The sequence below is a fragment of the Atractosteus spatula genome, chromosome 11, assembly GCF_055471065.1.
Source record: "Atractosteus spatula isolate fAtrSpa1 chromosome 11, fAtrSpa1.hap1, whole genome shotgun sequence".
Classification (NCBI taxonomy): domain Eukaryota; kingdom Metazoa; phylum Chordata; class Actinopteri; order Semionotiformes; family Lepisosteidae; genus Atractosteus; species Atractosteus spatula.
This window is the reverse complement of record NC_142716.1, coordinates 3,874,123-3,894,591: the sequence shown is the minus strand read 5'-3', so window position 1 is coordinate 3,894,591 and position 20,469 is coordinate 3,874,123. Positions and strand designations below refer to the sequence as shown.

At 41.9% G+C, this 20,469-nt stretch overlaps 1 protein-coding gene across 1 annotated transcript in view; it reads left to right on the top strand.

The window, feature by feature from the left end:
• The first annotated feature begins 322 nt into the window (after positions 1-322).
• The window catches only part of ak5 (adenylate kinase 5), a 62,394-nt gene continuing 42,247 nt past the window's right edge, over positions 323-20,469 (top strand). Inside the window, exons 1-6 of the mRNA XM_088926562.1 lie at positions 323-832; positions 4,119-4,305; positions 5,314-5,481; positions 8,898-9,070; positions 10,202-10,315; positions 15,220-15,411. Of these exons, the coding sequence (XP_088782688.1) occupies positions 773-832; positions 4,119-4,305; positions 5,314-5,481; positions 8,898-9,070; positions 10,202-10,315; positions 15,220-15,411 (894 nt within the window). The 5' untranslated portion in view covers positions 323-772. The remainder of the gene's footprint in view (positions 833-4,118; positions 4,306-5,313; positions 5,482-8,897; positions 9,071-10,201; positions 10,316-15,219; positions 15,412-20,469) is intronic.

Below are 20,469 nucleotides of genomic sequence, written 5' to 3'. Positions count from 1 at the left end.
CATAACCCTCCTTAGTATATATGTTGAATGTATAGAATTACTGTACAAAAGCTAAATACCGTTTGACGATATCGTATTTATTATCAGATAGAATACAGTATAAGAGAAGTGGTAAATACTGTAGGTAAATAGGAGCGTTTAGCTAACTTCACAAAAGTCAATGAGCATTAAAACTACACGAAAGTAAAGCGGGACCCATTGACAGTATGTTCTTTTGGCTCAAATGTTATCAGCACATTTGATTTTCAGCTACCACGATTTCGTCTTGTATTTTTTTTATATTTCAGTCTTGGTCATGCCCGTCTCATTCATTGGTTCGCCTTGAAGGAGCGTTTTCCTGATCAAGAGCGCTAGGTTACGTTAACGTTAACTTCATTTACTCTTGGCAACAGGCTTTCCTGAATCCCCTCCCGGCAGCAGATGACATGACGGATGTTCATTTTAAGGCATTGCGTTGGATCCCGTCGGTTCTTTAAGTAGGCGATATGACTATGAGACAAGGGGCTGGTTAAAAAAAAAAAGCCCAGCATGTCACAGTGAAATCAATAGGCTGCTGCTCGCCGCGGAGAAGAGAGAAATCGCCTTGTGGGATTCCTCGTTTTCCAGCCGCCAGGAAAATGCACCTGACGGTCTGAGCAACTGCCTGTGGAGTTTCATGCCCCAGGTTTCCAGTCTTAAAGCTCCAGGTGAAACAACAACAACAACAACGTCAAAACAAAACTGACAGACTGGACATTGTGTCGATCCCATTATTTTCCAGAGGACCAGAGACATGAATAGCGGCGAAGCCAGGGAATACCTCTCCAGGAGAGAGATACCGCAGCTGTTCGAGGTGAGTCCTAGACTCCTGCTGTACCTGCGGGCTAAATTGAGCCCGTGGTGCGTGATGATGGTAGGGTGTTTCTTATTCAATATTTTGTCACACGGCAGGACGCGTGAAAACAGGTTAAAACTGTAGCTCGAACGGATGTTTTGTCCCTCTGCGACTGGAAAGCTTAATATGTTAGAGCGTTTCATATCTGAACGGCAGCACTTGGTATTTCCAGTTATATGTTAAAAGTCTTCAAATGTTAACCCTGCGCTGTGGATAATAACCATCAATAATTAAAACAGTCTAATGGAAACGTTAATCAAACTGCGAGGATGCTGTGATAATTATGACTGTTTTTCATAAGTTCTATTTCGACGCTGATTCAATATGTGGGTTACAGCAAACACGTGCCTGATCACGGGTTTTTTTTCTCTCTTTCGGCACATGAATTAAGATGCCGGTACTGTGTAGCAGTCGATTCGAGTATAATCGATTCGTGTATACCGTGTGTCACAACAAGGAATCGAAACGGACTCAACCATGAAACAAACGGGCTTCGTTTTCATGGGGCAGTCAGACGGGGAGATGTACAGTGTAGTGTGCTTTTCACAATAACAAAGTGCACCTGTTCTCTTTAATTTTAAGATTAGAATAATTCTAGGATATACGAAATTTATTAGACAATCGCGTCTCCTCTCACATCGCATTTTTCCAGAGACATGCCAAGACACTGCCATCCTGTGAAAGTAATCGATATACTGTAAGTGCTGCAGCAGGTCCTAAAAATATAACTGTGAGATTGTGCTACTGGTTGTCTGACATAAATTGATAAGGTCAAATGTCTAGATTACTTACAATGTTTTTGGAGTTTACAGTAATGCGTTTTAGAAGGCACAGTTCTAATGTTATCGCAGTCCTATAAAGACTACATATTCAGAATTCAGTTATGCGTGATATTTATGATATTGTGCTGCATTAACATCTGGCAACAGGGTTTGTATCCTAAAATACACTATCTGTAGTGTCTTTGTGTAAAGGAATTCAATGAGGTGTGAAGGAGTGAGTACATTTGTTGACAAGCAGATTCAATATAAAACCTTTCTGCTTGCTTGTCTTGAACAGAACACTGTTCTTTAATTATTAATTAATAGATAGCTAATGGCCGATCTGTATCTGATTATATGTTAGTGCCTGTCACGGTGCCAAGCTCTTTGATGGTGCATTGTTTAGACCGTTTAGAGATTTGGGGTTTATGTTAGAAGGGAGGTGGTGGAATTTTTGTCCTAACGGACAGCATTTTCATCATTGTTTCTAGAGCAAATAACACCTCCAACTCAATTTTCACATGCTGGACATCAGACGTCTGAATAATGTAATGCAATTACAGTATGCGTCAGAAGGAGCTGAATCTTTTCAGTCTTCGACAGAGGAGGTTAGGAGAGAACCTGAGAGAGAATTCAAAGCTCTCAAGGGAACCGACAAAGTCAACCTACAGTAGTGAATTTCTTCAACACAAACATTGAAACACCAACCAGAGGACATACGGTATGAGGAATCTAAGAAGAAATGCACTTAAAACTGAAAACAGGAGGCACGTTTTTACACAAAGCGTTGTGGGAGTGTGGGAAAAGCTCCCCAGCTTTTGGTCAGGTGGTCTTCTCGTTTTTGTAACATTTGTTATGTTTTCTTCTTGTGCTTTATAAGATTTTTTTCCTTTATAAGTTTATTTTAATCTGATGTAGAACTAAAACTGTGCTGCACACTTCAAGCGACTGTCTCTCGGGTTCTGTCAAAGTACTGTGGTAATGATTTTCTAAATAAATGGCTTTAACTGCTTAAGCATCAGATTTTTAGCATAACAAAAGGTGTTTGACATCATGACATTTCTTACCTCAAGTTTAACAGATACCCATGTTCCTGTTTTGGACAATCATATTGTGTTGCTTTGCATACAACACTACACCTGTGGTCAGTGACGCAACATCAACTTTTAAGTTACAGAACACCATCCATGGCAATATTTTTGTAAAGTGCTCAACTATTGAATAACAAAGCAAACAAAAGCAATTAATGAAATTGTCTTTAAAGGAAAAGACCTCGTTGCTTACATTACGTATTGCTTAATGAGTAGTTTTCACAGGGATTACAACTAATCACGAGGGTACATTTTAATTTAATGGAAATGTCATCAATAATATGCAGCAAATTTTAAAATGTACAAATTACAACTCCAAAAAAAGGTTGGCCCCCAAAATAGTTCTCGTTATTTGGCATTCTCTAATTTAATCTAATTAAATTATCTTATAATACTCCCTAGAATCAGCTTGCTTTTATGTTAGTAAAAATATTTCAGTAAATGGGCCACAGGTGATACAGGAGTTTAATTCTTGCCTACAGTTCTATAACATGGGAAGCTCTTATGTTTAAAGCCAATATTTTCAGAATACTGAAGCAATGTGCGTCAAGCTTCAACTTTCAAATGGATTGTGGATACTTAAGAAGCTTGCAAGCTGGACTTTGCAGGTTCATGTGAAATATTACAATGTAAGATAACACTGATATTTTAATAAAGAATAATTTGATATAATAATTTAGTATTCTAAATTAAAATAGGATTTTATCATTTATATTATATACTCTATACCAATATTTGTAATGGGAGTTTGTGACAAACGTCTGGGAGGGATGACAACAATCAAATGCAATTAGTAATTAGCAGTCACTCCTGATCTCATTTCCTCTCCTGAAACACTGTAAATACTGTACTGATCTCCTTCCCTCCCTGGATTGCATCTTTCTGCATCCCAGCACCACCCCATCTCCACCTCTGCAACTACCTCTTGGTCACTCCGAGCAAGAGGGGTCCCAGCCTCCTCGTCCTCCGGCCGAGCGGGTTCAGCCAAATTTTCACTAAACGCTCCACAATCCTTTCAGGACACTTAATTCCTGGGTGTTGTTATTCCAAGTGAAATAATATTTAGATAACACAATGCATGCATTTATGAAATGTTTTATTAACCATTATGAATATTATTATAAACAACAACAACAATAATAATAATAATTGAAAATAATGAGTTAAAAAACTGTAGGGCTAAGAATTCAGATGTAGCATGAATGGATAATAAGAGGTACAGGAGGCAGTGGAGCAGCCCGCGTGCAATGGGTGCCAAGTATTGCCACAGAGGCTCTGTAGTTCACTGGTGAGGAAGTGGGTCCTGTTAAACACACAGAGCACTTCAGGATTGAAAATGAGCCGTCCAGGAAGCAAGGGGTGAGGTGTTTACTTCGTGCATTGCTGTTGCAGAGCCTGCTAACTGGCTTGATGTACTATCGGCCGGATGACCCAGTGGAGTACTTGGAGAGCTGTCTGAAGAAGGTGAGGGAGCTTGGAGGAACCGAGAAGGTCAGATGGGACACATTTGTCGGCCAAGAAAAAAAATCTTTACCCCCACTCAATGGCGGACAGTGCAGAAGGTCATTCTTCAGAAACGGTAAGTGTGCATTCACAATGCACAACATTCGCTTGCAGTCAGCAGTTCAGGTTGAGGTGTGGGATGAACAGCTATCAAGAATGGGTTTCGAATTGAAACAGCTTTGATGCAAAATGCGAGAAAAACAGACTCCGAAGATTTGTCTCTTTGGCCAATACACTGTGCCAAATATTGGCACGACTGCAATGTAATCCATCAACAGGTATCTTTGTGAGATAGCACGATACCCTTATTTGAATAATACCTGAAGGGCAGGATTACTGCTGATAAAAACAAAAAAAACTTTTATTGTGGTCATGAGATATGGAAATCCTATGAAAAACTGCCACAGTTCTGCAGTTCATGCATGAAGTCGAAAACTTTGTAGGTGCCGTGGTTTTCCAAACCAGCACCTTTATGAGGAAAGGAATATTTTTCTCCTCTGCAATGCCTCTTGCGCTTATTCAGGCCTAAACCCAGTAAACAGGGGCTGTAAAATGGGACTGTAGATCCATGGATAAGATTAGAGATAAGATACCTGGTCACAACCAGCGAATTGCCTGCTTTAATGACTGCCATTTTAATTGAATTGTTCTATTGGTCCGCTGTGAAATTTGGCCAAACTCTAATTCAGAAGGAGCAGTGGTGTGATTTGGATTAGCTGCTTTATTGTGTTCACTTCCCTGGCTGATGGAACTGCTTCATGACCATAAGCTATCACCCCCCCCCCCCCCACCACCACCACCACCCCACCCCCCCACTACATACACACACACATTTCACAAGGAATGAGCCAGGGAGCTGCTGTAGGGGTGATGCGAGTTGCAAGGGTGCAGGTGGAGGGAGAGGTGAATAATATTTGATATTTTCATGTCTTGTGTGGGCGAGGGTAGGGTTCGGCCTCCTCCTGCACGTTTGCTAAGATTCCACATGTATAATCTTTTATCCTGTTGTCACATGGCTCTGTGGACCTTGTTCTCCATGCTGCAATGTTTGTAAATCGGCTCTTTGTTTCTCTTCACCCTTCAGTGTTGCCAGACAGCCCCAATTTCCCTTACCGACGGTACGACCGGTTGCCTCCGATCCACCAGTTTTCCATTGAGAGCGACACCGACTTGTCCGAAACAGCAGAACTCATTGAGGAGTATGAAGTATTCGACCCCACTAGACCTCGTCCCAAGATTATACTCTTAATAGGTAAGAAAAGTGACCATAACTAAAATGGTTGTTTTACTGAAACCGAGAGTTTTCCCCTCAGGTTTTATTAAGAAACTCCATATTTGTTAGAATGTGGTCATCCGCACGGCGGTCTTAATGTTTTCTGCTGTTAAAAGATTGTGATATTTTTTCCAAGGCATGAAACGGCAAAGGACAGCACTGTAAGAAACTGGTTTGTTTGGGCAGTTCAAGCTAAATTTATTCTCTTATTAATGGTCTTATTAACATCACTACAAGCTTCTGTCCTACATTTCTAGAATTCTATTGACCTACTGTCACAAAATGAACAGTCAGTTCCAATTTCTCTGTGAGTTGGAGATATTTGCTTTAATTTCTTTAGAACCACAAACCTCCCACATATAACATTGTTCCTTTTTTCATAAAAATACTCAAGTCATTTTTAAGTTGCTGTAAGAGTTGTGAACCTTTACAGTTAAATGAACTTCTACTAAAGTTATTTAATTTATCATGTTTAGTTCCCAACTGCTGGTAATGATTAGGGGTTGTGTTTTCCAGCAGTGAAAAAAGGAATCATCTTGGATTTCAAAAGCTTTACATTTCAGTTATGTTTAAATTAAATATGAAAAGCGAATTACCATTTTATGACAAATATGCAAATTGGCTACAGCACCAAAACACACTATAATTCAATGTTAGGGAGCACTAAAATATTTATATTTGATTTTATGAAGAAATATATTTATAAATAAAACAATAAATAGATGTATATTTATTCAAAATATAAATAAATGCAAATTTATTAAAAGTTAAAAAACATTATGTTAATGTTAAAAAACATTAAAAGACATCATTTGTATGTAAAAAAGTGCACAGTTTGTCAATGAAAAGAAGCTGGCTGAACATTTTATGCCACAAGATAACAGTTCAGAAAATCTGGGATTAAATTCCTCAATTTCAAACACACTAGAAGTACTTTCACTCCTAGAACAAGTGGTTTTTGTAAAAAACAAAACTGCATCCTACGTAAACCAACAATCACAGTCCACCTACACACAAGTGTTCTGTATTAACAGCAGCGAACATCAATTTTAACAAACTAATGAATCCAGAATAACAAGTTATAAGGCCTTATTTGCAAAGAAAACGACTGTAACTTGGTATGTTTTGTAGAAGTATAAGTACATAGAAATCCTAGTATTGAACACATTCTGGTAATTTACAACCAAAGAACTTAAGTACTGGGGCAGTTTGTAATGAACCTACTGTATCGGCCCTGTTCTGTGAGTTGAATGACTGTAGTTGCAATGCCTAGAAATGAGACAAGAGGGAAAAGTAGCATGCACAGTACAGTGAGATATGAGACATGAAATAGAAAGCACCAAGCATTTAATCTTCAGGCTGTCCTCTATGGATACGCGTTCCAAACGTGAGCTCACTCATGAAGCGGGTTTGGAAATTAACCATGGTCATTTCAAGGAATCCCAGAAAGCACTGACAACTTAGAATTACAGGCCTGTCTTAATTAGACAGAATATTTTTGGAAGCAACTGTATCTGAATGAAGTACTTGTTATAATTGATTTTCACATTTAAATAACAAGATGATAAAGTCTGTATGTGTTGACTTTTTTTTCTTCATTTTTTGCAAGCCCTAGGTGTGCTTTTAAAAAGAAAACTACCTTTGCGGTAATGTTTAATTTGAGCCCTTGAAAACCTTTGCAATTTTTCACTGTTTGCCCAGTTCCTGTCTTTGGCATTAAAATGTATTCAAAAGGTTAGAGAGAGATTGTTAGCTCTTCAGCAATCATGCATCCTTATTAATTTTTCTGCTTTGCACTGATAGTCATCGTGTACTACACCTCGTTCTGACTGTCAAAAATGACAAATACAGTATTTGGATTTTCTTGCTATGATTAGCTTTTGACAGGTTAACATATTTCAAATAGAGGATTATAAATTGCTGCCCTTTTAAGATAAGCCGAGAACTAACAGAGCAAAACGTTCAGTGAACAATTATTAAATAAGGCTACTATAACTGAAGGACAGATTATGGCAGATTTAAGATGTGAATAGTTCCTTTCAGTTGCAGACATGCTTAGATATGCGGAAAGTGAATATGAAATGTCACCATCAGCCATGCTGAGTGTTTAAGCGTCCTGCAAATCCTAGTGGAAGCCATGTGGCTCTCTCCAGTCATGTTCTGTAAACGAAAGGTTAACCCTTAGACCTTGCTTTAGGCCCTGCTCATTTACCGCTGTGCACAGTCACATCTCCAGTTTGTGTGGGACTGACAAGCTGTGGTCCGGACAGGAGAATCTGCCCGAATAAGAAGAGACAGCCTGTGTCTTTGGGCTTTTCGGCAAGGAGCCCAGTGTCATCAACTCAAATGTCATTGGCCTTGACAGATTCGACATAAAAAGAAAATTGCTATGACTCAGAACTTTGTATCTCGATAACAAAAAAATCAGAATTGCGTGATCATGTTTTAAGTGTAGCGTGCACTTCACTTTTCCTTTCACTTCAGATTAGTTTTTTTTTGTTGTCTGCTCTGCATGGAAACAGCATATTCTCTTCTGCTGAGCAGGTTTCACGCTTTAAAAAGATTCTCGAGGTGCATCAGTAGGGACTCAGCACCCTCCACACGCACGCACGCACGCACACACACACCAGAAGAAGCTGCATTCTGGGGGATAAGCTGTTAAATTGTGATTCTATCCACCTGCAGGGACATCTTCTCTTCTTCTGTACCCTGATTTAAACCCAACACAGGCTACTAACACTAACCTCAGCTCTCCGAAATCATCCCAGGCCCAGGAGGTGAAGTGTAGCCTCTTGAGACAAGAGAACATGATCTAGGCTCAAAGCCTCAGTGGATTGCCTGAATGCATTATTAATTTTCTTTATGAATTTCCCCCCCAACATGTCTGCGTTTAAATTGTGATGCCTAAGGCTGTGGATTCCCGATGCCCTCTGTGAAAAAACAGACAATGGAGTCTCTTTCTCTGCACACTGTGCTGTCCCTCTCAGGACATCACAGGAGAGATGCAGTCAAGACCTTGCAATACTGCAGTGGTGTCATTATGAACACCCCTCCTCCCTGCTAGAAAGACATTTCATGAAGTGTTGATATGCGACCCGTCCAGTATTAAGAAATAAACGCTATTTTAAAAGGCCAACAGGTTGTCAATACTAAATATTTAATATAGCCCACGTGTAACATTTCTCTGTTGGCAAAATATTGACGGCGCTCTCAGCTGACCTGCTGACCTTTTCTCTCATGCCCATTGATTTCCCAGCCTTTCTGTTTGAGGATTTTAGACTCGATGAAGAAGTAATGAGGATCAACAATCTTCCTATTCCGTTTGTAAAGTCTAAAAATATGTTCCCTTTCATCTGCTTGTCACATAGCAACCCAGTTCTTTTTTGACTTCGCAGGCGGTCCGGGCAGTGGCAAAGGTACCCAGAGCCTGAAGATCGCAGAGCGCTATGGCTTTGAATACATCTCTGTTGGCGAACTTCTCAGAAAGAAGATGATCCACAATGCCACCAGCAACAGGAAATGGAGTTTAATTGCTAAAATAATTACGAATGGAGAACTGGCACCACAGGTATAAACCATTAGTCTAGTAAAACCTTGAGGCTTGAAGTCCTATAATAGCAGCTTCTCATTCCTGAAAAGCTTATAATTTCCCACCCAGCAGAAGTATATTGTGAAATTTCAATAGCTAGGATCAGAATTACATTGGCAAAGTGAGAAATGTTATTCGTTAATTAAAAACAAGCCTTTCATCTACTATTGACACAACTGGCATAATTAATGTTAAGCAGTCACCATCCAGTGCAAGCCCCCTGGAAGCAGAGCAGTTAGTGAAATAATGTATTTGGAAGAGCATGATTTTCTTGTTGAGAACATAACATTGTGGCACAAAGCGCCCGCAGGTCTGACGAACGAGCTTAAGGAAGAGAAGTTTTAATGATGTAAAGGGTGATGCTGTGAAGCGCAGATGATATTTCTCTCAGTTTGTCCGAGACAGACCGTGCATCATTACTGGACACTGCTTTAGAAGATGTGTATTGTATTTGTGGACATGCCTACATACATGTGTATATTTACTGTAAGCAGAGAAGTTTGACTCTTCAGGAGTCATACGTGATGAAGGGATAAACAAAGATGGAGGCATGACTGGGGAGCCCCACCCGCTATTTAAACTGAATGTAGAGGGATCAATGGATAAGGAGCACAGAAGGTGCGAGATATAAAATCTGACTGATGCAACAGCCGGAAGCTCAGTTCTGGGATATGTTTCCTTTTACGTCTTTGTTTGATGTGCTTTGTTTTTCGTCTGGTTCTAGTGTTTGCATAAGCAGTTAAGCAAGCGCAGGCAATTTGGTTAAACCCTGTACATTGTGCAAGTGTGTCGTAGATCCAGGCATAGTCTCCATGAATGGCTTGGATTAGGGTACAGACAGCACCTTCTGTGATCTCCACCTAAAAAGGTTTTTCAAGGGAAATTCCACACCTGCATGTCTCTTATTCCTGGGACTTCCCAGCTTCCAATGAAACACCCTTCTTCCCAGCACCGGGCTTGTCATTATCGAAACCTTCTGTGATTCATCTTTGTGTAAATATGACAGACACTAATAAATACATAGAGCTATTTCTAAAATGTTAAAAAAAAACATCTTTGCCCATCTTTTAAATTTTTACCTCTTTGACCAAAGACTGTGCTTCCCTCCAGGAAACCACGATTACAGAGATAAAACAGAAAATTATGCAGATCCCAGATGCCCATGGGATAGTAATCGATGGCTTTCCTCGTGACGTTGGCCAGGCGTTGTCTTTTGAAGACCAGGTAAGCTCCTCTAGTCCTTATTTAATCAAAACATTTCAGGAATACATTAGGTTTTGCTAGTCACTAGAGTTTGGAGTCACTGTGGTAACAGCATCCATTACCAACTCAGTTTTCTTTTTACAAATGCACGTCATATTGCTTTCGCCTGTAATCAATTTAACACCATGAAATGCTGAGTGATGCTCCAGACAGGGTTAAAAATCTTATTGCTAAAAACTGTACTTGTGTAGGCGGCGCTGATGAAATGTTACATTACCTCTTAGCAGGACTCCATCTGTGATTAACTGTGTGCATGTGTGGCAAGTGTTTTATATGGTCTGTGGGCATCTACAGTATATGCAAAAAAGGAGCTAGGAAAATAAATATTAAAAATGGACGTGGGTGGGTAAAAATAATCCTATTTCTCACACGGTGTTAAGTGACACACTTTTAATCAGTAATTGACACTGTGTCACCCAGCCTTCAGATTTCACCTATAGCCGTCATGGGCATTAACTCCATCAGCATGAGCTTTGTGTTCTGCACATTGTCCCTCTGACAAACTGCAAAGGGGTAGCTAGTGTGCAAAACCCTTTTTTAACCCGAGTGCGGCCCCTCCTATCTCGGTTTCCACCCAGTCTGACAGCTTTCTTTTCATCTCCCAGTCAGCTGAGATCATAGCTTAGTTGGGCTTCTGGTGGAGCACCAGTTTCTGTCACCTTGAGGTATCTGGGCTGCTTCAGTGATCATCATTGTGTCACAGGGCCCAGTGCACTGAGCTGGTTACAGAAGTGATGTCACCCCCCTCTGAGATCTCTGAGATGAAGACGGTGTGAAATGTGACTGGGGCAGAGCAGGCAGATTCTGGTTGAGTTACCCACCCTGTAGGTAGTGGTGCTGTACATGCTGTGAGCTCATGAGTAACCGGGATCGAATCCTGGCAGGAGCAGGGAGAGTTACGCCTGGCAGTCCTGCAACATCAGAGCTACAGCTGGTGAAAATGCAAACATCCAACAAGCAGTTTAACCTCTGTGGAGCATTTGGCTGTGTCAAAACAGAGAATGAAACCCCTTCAAGAAAGTGGTGTGGACACAGTAGGGATCACATGGATGGGGGCCAAACTGTCTTTGTATGCCTCTCATTGTACTTGAACATGAATCCAATCAGCTGAGATGGGATAAATTTCATTCCCAGTGTCTGAGATCAATTAATTTTGCAGGACTGAAGACTGAAATAGCAACACAGCCAGCACAATGCTCACATCTACAGTTTTTCATCTCACCTAAGAACCTAAGAAATTCAATTGAAAACCCTGCTGCTTAATTGAGTGATGGGCTATTTCCTTTAAAGTGCAGGCTTTTGTACTGATACCTCAGTACTATAATCAGATACAGAACGTAAAGTGAATGTCACAGGAGAATGACGGTTCGTTCCTGTCAAACTGTCCTTATTACCTCTCCAGTGATGAAAAAAAGGAAATTTAGCTATGTCTAAGAGAAGAGAGAAAAGGCTTTCAGGACAAAATGGAAGTCAATGTGAAAGAAATGCATTGTTTAAAGAAAAATTAGGCCTAGCAGGAGCATGTTTTGTTGCCTGTATAATTGCTTTAAGAATGTCAGCGACAACACTGAATCATGAAAGTGAGAGATGGCAAATTCACTGTCTCCCTGTTTATCTCGGAGACAAGACAGCCAATTACATTGATATGCCCCTTGTTTTAACTAAGAAGGTGTGAGATGCCTAAGAATAGATGTCAGCTACAGCAGCTAAAAGGCATGTGACCTAATTAGGGGCAAACTAATTTGCTGGTCTCTCTGTTGTCAGAGCACCTCCTGCAGTTATTGGAATGGCAGGACAGAAAAAATGAAATACCGGTGCTGTGAGGGAGACTCGTTAGTGCTGTTTCTCTGGTATGGCGTGTCCATGCTGTGTTTGTCATATCTGCATCTCGGAAAAATTGTCTTGAATCCATTCGCAGTGCAGCTCCGTTGTTCTACATGCCTCCATTTTTACTTCAGTTTTGCGGTTTTGTGGTTCAGCAGTGTGTGTGACTAGGGACTGCCTGCAGAGAACCGTATTCCAGTGTGAGATGGTGATACAAAATGCATGTCAGCCTAAAAACAAACCAAATCCACAGATCTCTGTGAGAGCTGTAATCTACCAATCCTGTTTGGTAAAGCTCACACTAAATCTTCTCTGTGATTTTGATGTGAAACCTCAGGGATTAAAGCAGAAAAAATGGTGCAATCACCTATGCTCTCACACTGCAGTGCCAGATGACAAGTGCATACTAGCCATTTCTAAGCTGCATGTCTGAGGCCATATACTGTAGAACTCTCTGTAAGACTGAAATAAGTACAAGGCTAAGAAGAGACATGCGATTGATTCCGGCAGTCTAACCTACCAGCACGGATTCCCCTCACATTCAGAGCTGTGTAATTACCAGATGCTGACTGAAGCCAACATCGAGACTACAAGACATGCCTGCCTTTAATGGTCTCTCACCCAAAATAAAGGCTTGAAAATTCAAATAGTGACTGTATAAATCGATAACAATAGAAAAGACCCCAGCCCAGTCCTGCATATTCCTGTGTGTAATTTACAAATTGTTGTTCAGAAAGTACAACTACTATTACAGTGAATCAGAGTCCCGCAGTGTCTCTCCAGCACGCCAGTCTCGTCATCTGACTGACCAGATGGTTTTATAGCCGAAGATGATTATGTGTGGTCAGAATGAGGACACCCAATGTACGTTTTGTTGGCGTAAAAATAATTGAATATATTTACACCAACGTGGGTTTATTGAACCACATTTTTATACAACATACTATTATATTGGCTAACTGAGACCCTCAAGATGCATACCAGATGCCTCTTCAACATCATGTTTTAATTCAGCAGTGTACAATTTTTCTTTTGATTTGTGCATATGGTAGTACAGAGCACGCTGTAGAGTTAAGCAATAAACAATTAAACTAATTATTCTAATTGTCCAAAGGAGAGCTAAAGATATGAGAAATCTGATTCTGAGCCCAGTTTTTTTTAGCTGCTGTCGATGGCCTCTTGCAAGTACATGCTTAATAATAATAATTCCTTACACCTAAATAGCGCTTTTCTGGACACTCACTCACAGCGCTTTACAGGTAATGGGGATCCCCTCCACCCCCACCAGTGTGCAGCCCCACCTGGATGATGCACCAGTACGCTCCCCACACACCAGCTCTCAGTGGGGAGGAGAACAGAGTGATGAAGCCAGTTCAGAGATGGGGATTTTTAGGAGGCCATGACTGGTAAAGACCATGGGAAAATATGGCCAGGACGCCGGGGTAGCACTCCTACTCTTTTCAAGAAACACCCTGGGATTTTTAATGACCACGGAGAGTCAGGTCCTCGATTTTATGTCTTATCCAAAGGACGGTGCCATCTCACAGTATAGTGTCCCCATCTTTATACTGGGGCATTAGGACCCACACAGACTGCAGGGTGAGTGCCTCCTGCTGGCCCCATCACCACCTCTTCCAGCAGCAACCTTAGTGTTTCCCAGTAGGTCTCCCATCCAGGCACTGGCCAGGTGCACACCTGCTGAGCTTCAGTGGGTTGCCAGCCGGGAGATGCAGGCTGATGTGGCTGCTGGCTTACCAAGAGAGAGGAGTTTGTTGTGAAAGACATTAAGAAAGCTGGCAAAACGTCTGATGTAAGACTTGGCCAAAAGTGGGTCTTTGCTCTGGTCTCCTGCGCTGAGATGTGTGCACAGGACCGCAGGAGTGTGGGGGTGGGCACAGGGGCGCTTTAGACAAGGAGACATGGCTTCAGCCCAACCCCTCTCATTCCGAGGGCTGGAGCACTGCTCAGATAGTGGGGGCTCTGTGGTGGCCTCTAATTTACTGTAAGAAAATCAGGGGACTTCCTAAAACTGGAGCCCCAGCCCTGTCCTCCTGAACCATCGCAGAATAACAGCAACACACTCCCCAGGAACTATGGGGGCCACATGGGAGGAAACCCCTCTATGCATGGTCTTATGGAACTGCAGTTATTTTTAAAACATAATTATCTTCTTTTAAGCAAGGAATGCCCTAGTTTAACACTCAGCACTGCCTTACATAATTACAGAAGTATATAAAAGACTATTTTTAAGATTTTGAGAAAGAGGACATTTCTTCAGCAAACACGGCACGTACTGTAGTACCTAGATAACTGCTGTTTGCATGAACTGAAAATTGTTTATGAAGACATTATACATTATGAGTAACTCTGCATCAGTGTTAATGGCTGTAAACTACGATTAAATATGAGTAGCATGCTGCCTGCTGGTAGTGCAGCATAAATTAATGGTAATTTCACTGTTTATGCCTGTCATCCCCTGGGATCTGATTTGTTTATTTGTCCAATGCATTACAGCTGAGACAGAATAATATTCTCCTTCACAAGCACCTTATACAGTATATATATATTATTGGAATGACTATCAGCTCTCAGTGTTTCATCATACTGACAAGGGTAGACCACCTCAAGAAACTTCTAATTCTAAATTGTGTTGTGTGTATATAAAGCCATTATTGGCAGCCATGGACAGCTGTTTGGACAGTCAGTGGACAGCCATGGATGCTTATTTGGGCTCATCAGTGTGGCATAGCTAAGTCTGACCCATGAAAATTGATAAGCCCTACTAAAGTGCTGTCTTGGACTGCTAGATGGATCTGCCATTCCACAGTATTGTGAAACAGCGGTGGCTAATTAATACCAATTCCCAAAATTCACAGCGACTGCAGGCTTGTAATACACACCATAAACCTGAATTGTGTTTCACATAAAAGGCATTGTTCCTAAAGCCAGCATTGTTAGGTTCTTCCAAAGCAGCGCTTGAATGACCTGGGTGGAACTAAACTGAGCACGCCATGTGACAGATGACTGACGTCTCTTCACAGATCTGCACCCCGGACCTGGTGGTGTTCCTGGCCTGTGCCAGCCACAGGCTGAAGGAGCGGCTGGAGAGGAGGGCGGAGCTGCAGGGGAGGCCTGATGACAACCCCAAAGCCACGGAGCGCCGCCTGACCAACTTCAAGCAGAATGCCATCCCTCTGGTCAAGTACTTCCAGGAGAAGGGGCTCATTGTCACGGTAAGCGTGTGTGTCAATGTGCTTGGCGGTCGCCAGGCAATATTGAGAACATTCCATTGCAGATCATGCATGCTGTTCCAGCACAGGAGACAGATCTAGAGTTGAATGAGTGCCTCTTTTTCTATTTTTTTAACCTGGTGTTACAAACAGCACATGAAGAACACTGCTCAGAAACCTGCACTAGCTAGAGTTCTTCATCGCTATATAAAATAAAATGTATTATTATTATTATTTATTATTATTATCTTAGCTGGATTGGCTCTTTTCGTTTAAGGGGTCATGATTCTTTCATGAAGTTCTTTCTGAAACACCCATCCTAAAACATGCTTACTAAAATGGAACGGTGCTGTTTCAAGGTGTAAAACACACAGTCTATATTCTTTTCAGCAGCTTTTCACATTCAAATACCACGTCATTCTTGAGCATTTACCTTTAAAATTAGAATTACAAATCAATGCCTCCAGTTATCCTTAATGCTAGCAGTAAGCACCTCCATCCCTTCTTCTCCTTATTCCATTACAGCACGGTTAAGGTACTGTATGACCTCTAAAAAAAAATGACTTGCGAATAAATGCAACCTGCTTTCTTTCTTTCTTCTCCATTTACCGGGAGGTTCTCAGTCATAGAACCGGCTGCAGGTGCCATGAATTATCCAAAGAGCAAAATTCTCCTGGTTTTGTTTTGTTCGTATCAGCAATTGTACACCTGCTGGTAGTTACGTAAGTGAAGGGTGTTGTTGGTGCTACCCTGGTCTTGATAAATCAACTTGCCTTCAGCTGCCTTGCTTTTTAAGAGTCTAAAATAAATAGCACAAGAAGAAATGTCTCCACCAGTTTTTTTTTTTTTTGCTTAGGCTTTGGTGTATAACACTGAAATGTCAAAGGAGAATGTAATAGGTCCACCCAAGCAGAAGAGAGCAACAGAATTCCTCAGTCTAATTTACAAGAGAACAGTCTGTATGCGTATGCACACTGCAGTTTTTATTTTTACTCTTTTATGTCTTCGTTTTATTTATGTTGACTGCAAGAATAAAAATGGGCAAAAACAGTCAGCCATTGCATTTGGCTCTGAATGGTTCAGACCTGTCTCTGTCTGCACCCAGATTAGTAGTTAATCACTCCTTTTTATGTAATGAGAACAGCAAGGCTCTTCATAGTGGGCTTTGTAATTTCTTCATGCTGTAGGAGTGCTTAGCTATAGCCGGGGCCTGACAATTCCAAGATCCAAGAGTTTTCACATTTTCAATTGCTATTTTACTGGGGTTGATTACTGTTGACCTCACCACTGTTGCTAATTAAAATGTAAATCATTGTGTTAATTTCACAGCAGGAAATCTAATTAGCTGCTGTCCTGTCTGGGCAGCAACTTGGCTGCAAGAGTTTTTCCAAGTGTGATCAGATTGTAAATGCACCTGTTTTCTGCCGCTGTGAAGAGGGGCTGAGGTGTGAAGAGATCGATTCATTAAAACTGTGAGCAGTGAAGGCTTCTTTTAGACTTTACTCTACAGGCTATTCATCTGACGATGAGAAGGTCAATTACGATAAATGGAAGAGATCTGTAAAAAAATAACCTGCAACAGTGATCAAAATAGTGGATAGTTCTACACCTCCATAAGAAAACACTGAGAAAGCACTTGGACCTAAATACTGTTTCTCCATCCAACCTGAAGTGCAGTATTATGCTGTTCAACTCACCCCTGTTATTACAGATATTTACAATGATTATCTCAGATTGTATTCTAGCATAATTCCTGACCCTAAAACTCAACAGTGACTTGTGTCAATGACTAAAGGCCTGTGGCCCATACCTTAGTTATCATGGATGTTTTTGAATATAGGCTACCGTCGTATTTAAAACCTGTTACTGATTCACACCTCGAGCCATTTCAATCTGCACATCAGATGAGCAGAGTCGATGTGTGTTGTACTCAATATTGTGAGTCCAGGCCTTTCGTTTAATTTCATGTTACAGCATCGAGAGGCTCCTCACACACTAACAAGGCAAGTGGATTACAAATCCGCTTTTAATGCCCTTGTCCCTCCTCAGCTGATTGCGTCACTCTTCATGACTTTGTCTGGGGGATGGATGCCGCTCTGCTCTGCGCCTGGCAGTCAGTCATAGCTGATCACAAGCCCAGAGCAAATGAGCTGGACAGGCCAACTGGCCTCCTCTTGTACGTAGGCTTTTTTATTTTCCTGTACGCTTGCGATATTATGCCTCCGTTTTATTGCGCTGTTTTGGAGAACACTGCAGCAGATACGTTTCACGCAGGAAAAATAGGACAACCCTCACATGGGGACACAAGCACATTCTGTTAAATCTCCGTCCGCCAGTTTTAGGCGACAGAGACCAGCTCAACTCAACAAGGGCTAAACACAAGGGCTGTGGATGGAGCATGCGCGCAGCTTTAGGGTGGTTACAAGACAAGGGACAATAGCAGAGGCTAACACTAGGCTGTTGGTTACACGCAGACTAATTAGGTCTATTTAACATAACATAACATAACATCACTTTATTTACCCTTTACAATTTCTTGCATTTGGAATGATCTTTTCGCATACCCCAGCTTGCTCTCCATGAGACACACAGACAGGGAGAGAAGCTGGGGGTCAGAGCGCAGGGTCTGCCATTGTACGGTGCCCCTGAAGCAGGTGGGGTTAAGGGCCTTGCTCAGGGGCCCAACGGAGTAGGATTCCTCTGCCGGCTGCAGGATTTGAACCGGCAACCTTCTAGCCACAGGCGCAGATCCTGAGCCACAGAGCCACTTACATAGGAGGATGGCTGTCAGGGAACCAGTAGGTTGAATGGGAGGATCCTTATGCATTGCCATGAGCCCTGCGGAATGCACAGGAGCACAGGGACAATATCCGAAACACGGATGGTCGACAGGAGAAGCAATGAGTCCGGTAACTCGAGAAATCAGAGAAAGACAATCCGAAAACTGATGCATGGTCGAAAAAGGCAGGAGTAAAGATCAGGAACCGGGAGATCAGTCAAGAAGGTTTGAACGCGCACAAGAGGCTTCTCAATAGTGAGCATGGGTTGGTGTGTGAGGGAGCTTTAAATACTGGAGGGAGAGGGACGTGGTTGGATAATTGGTCCAGGAGTGAGAATCTGTGGAATCTGGTGCCCGTGGGAATGTGATGGGCTCAGTTAGGAATGAGAGCGTGAAACAGTGGGTTTGGGAATGTGACAGCGTTGGCGAGGGAGAGTGCGGGGCATGACAGTGGCCTATTGGTCACTCTGCAGCCTCACGGACTATCCCCCAGCTACAACTCCCAGCCTGCTCTGCGGCGCCTGCGTTTCTCAGGTGCACCTCCACCTCATCACCCGGGTTTGTTAGAAGACCACAAAACGATGAAAATCACCCCCAGATATTGTCACGTTAGCACCTGAGGTGGATGGAACAGCCTTTCAGCAGGGCTCAGTATAACGTTGTTGATCAGTCTCATCTGGTTTGCCACCTGTTTCAGCTTTTACCATCAGGCAGGAATTATAAATCAATTAAAAAGAACCCTAGTCATCTCAGATATAGTTTCAATAGATTTTTTTTTCAAGCTTTCACCTGTAAAGCGCTTGAAATGTTTGAAATGAGTAGTGCAACAGGAGCCTTGTATTTCAATCGTTGTGTGCAAAGTTAGTCAAATTCCTGGTATCGCATCACGAAGCATCTGTACTGTATTTCTGGTATTCAGATGTGTCACTGTTGCTGTGCACTTGAACTCATTAATGTGCACTTCTGCACATTAAAGATTTGAACTGAAGTTAATCCTATGGAGCTGTGCAACTGTGCACTCTGCAAGAGACCTACAGTACCTGTATAATGGCCTTTGTGGGAAACAAAAACATTATCAAAGCTGTATCATCAGATACTTTTCAGGAGTTTAAAAAGGTTCCATTGTTAGGTGATAGCATAATCACTTCATTCTCTGTAGTCAGTTAGTATTTCATAGTTCTGACTATATGCCTGCTGCAAATACTTTTTTTAGTGCAAAAACACACACTGAAATAGGGAATGCTGAATGTGGGACATTGATTTAAGCTACATGTTGGAGGTGGGGTTAGCCGGGGGTATTCTTGTTTGATTTTTCCTGTAAGAGACTGATTTTCACTTTCACAGCAAATGAAAAATGCATGCCGAGACGTCTTAAAATACCGTCAGCCACCTGCGAATGTGAAAGAACAGCATGATCTGACAGCAAAAAAAAAGGCAGTGGGGGAGAGACTTTTTCAATTTAGAAAAAATATGAAAATAAAGGAATGTGCTGCAGTAGTAAGTCAGCACATCTGCTCCTCCTCTGGAATAATGGCACAATGCGGATGCCACAAGGATGCTTTGTGGTGCTTAAGTGGTTCTGGGACACGATCCAGAATCCATGATTGACTGAACATTAATTGGCTCTGAAAGTAGATGAAAAGAAGAACGCACCAGGCTGCTTTTTTTTAAATAAGAGGGTATGTTAAAAATATATGCAATCTAAGGAAATGCTTTTGTAAATGGCATTAGTTGCCGTTTGGCAAAGCGTTTGATAAGTGGCAAAAGTCGCGCGAACGTGGAGGCCCCAGTTTGAACAGCTTGGGGTCTGTGGCTTTGCCGAGAGTGTGCCGAATTGCAGAGAGCAAGGAGCACCCAGACTGGAGTTTGGCAGGGAAGGCAGGTGTGAAGGGTAGGGGGCGATAGAGAGCGACCACCTAAAGATGAAAGCCGCGTTTAATGGCCAGGAAGTGTCATAGGGCATGGCGTGTTAAAAATGAATGCACAAAAGCTGAAAAGCTGACGTTCTTCCAGCCACAAGGCTGCAGAGCTGAAATGCCGCACAACTGGCATTTTTGCTAATGACATGCAAATGATATAACACGGGTCTTGTCGATTCAGATTTGTCTGCTGTGATGTCTGGTATCATGTCGTCCTGGTTGCTTAAAAAGTGGCAGGAGTAGAGGATGGTTTCACAGCTGTAGATTTGGCTGTGCCGATGAGTGCCACTGCGCAGCTCGCTAGCCCAGACAGACGTTCCAAGCCCTTTCTGTCGCTGGCCTTTCAAAGCTGCCGTTTGTGGT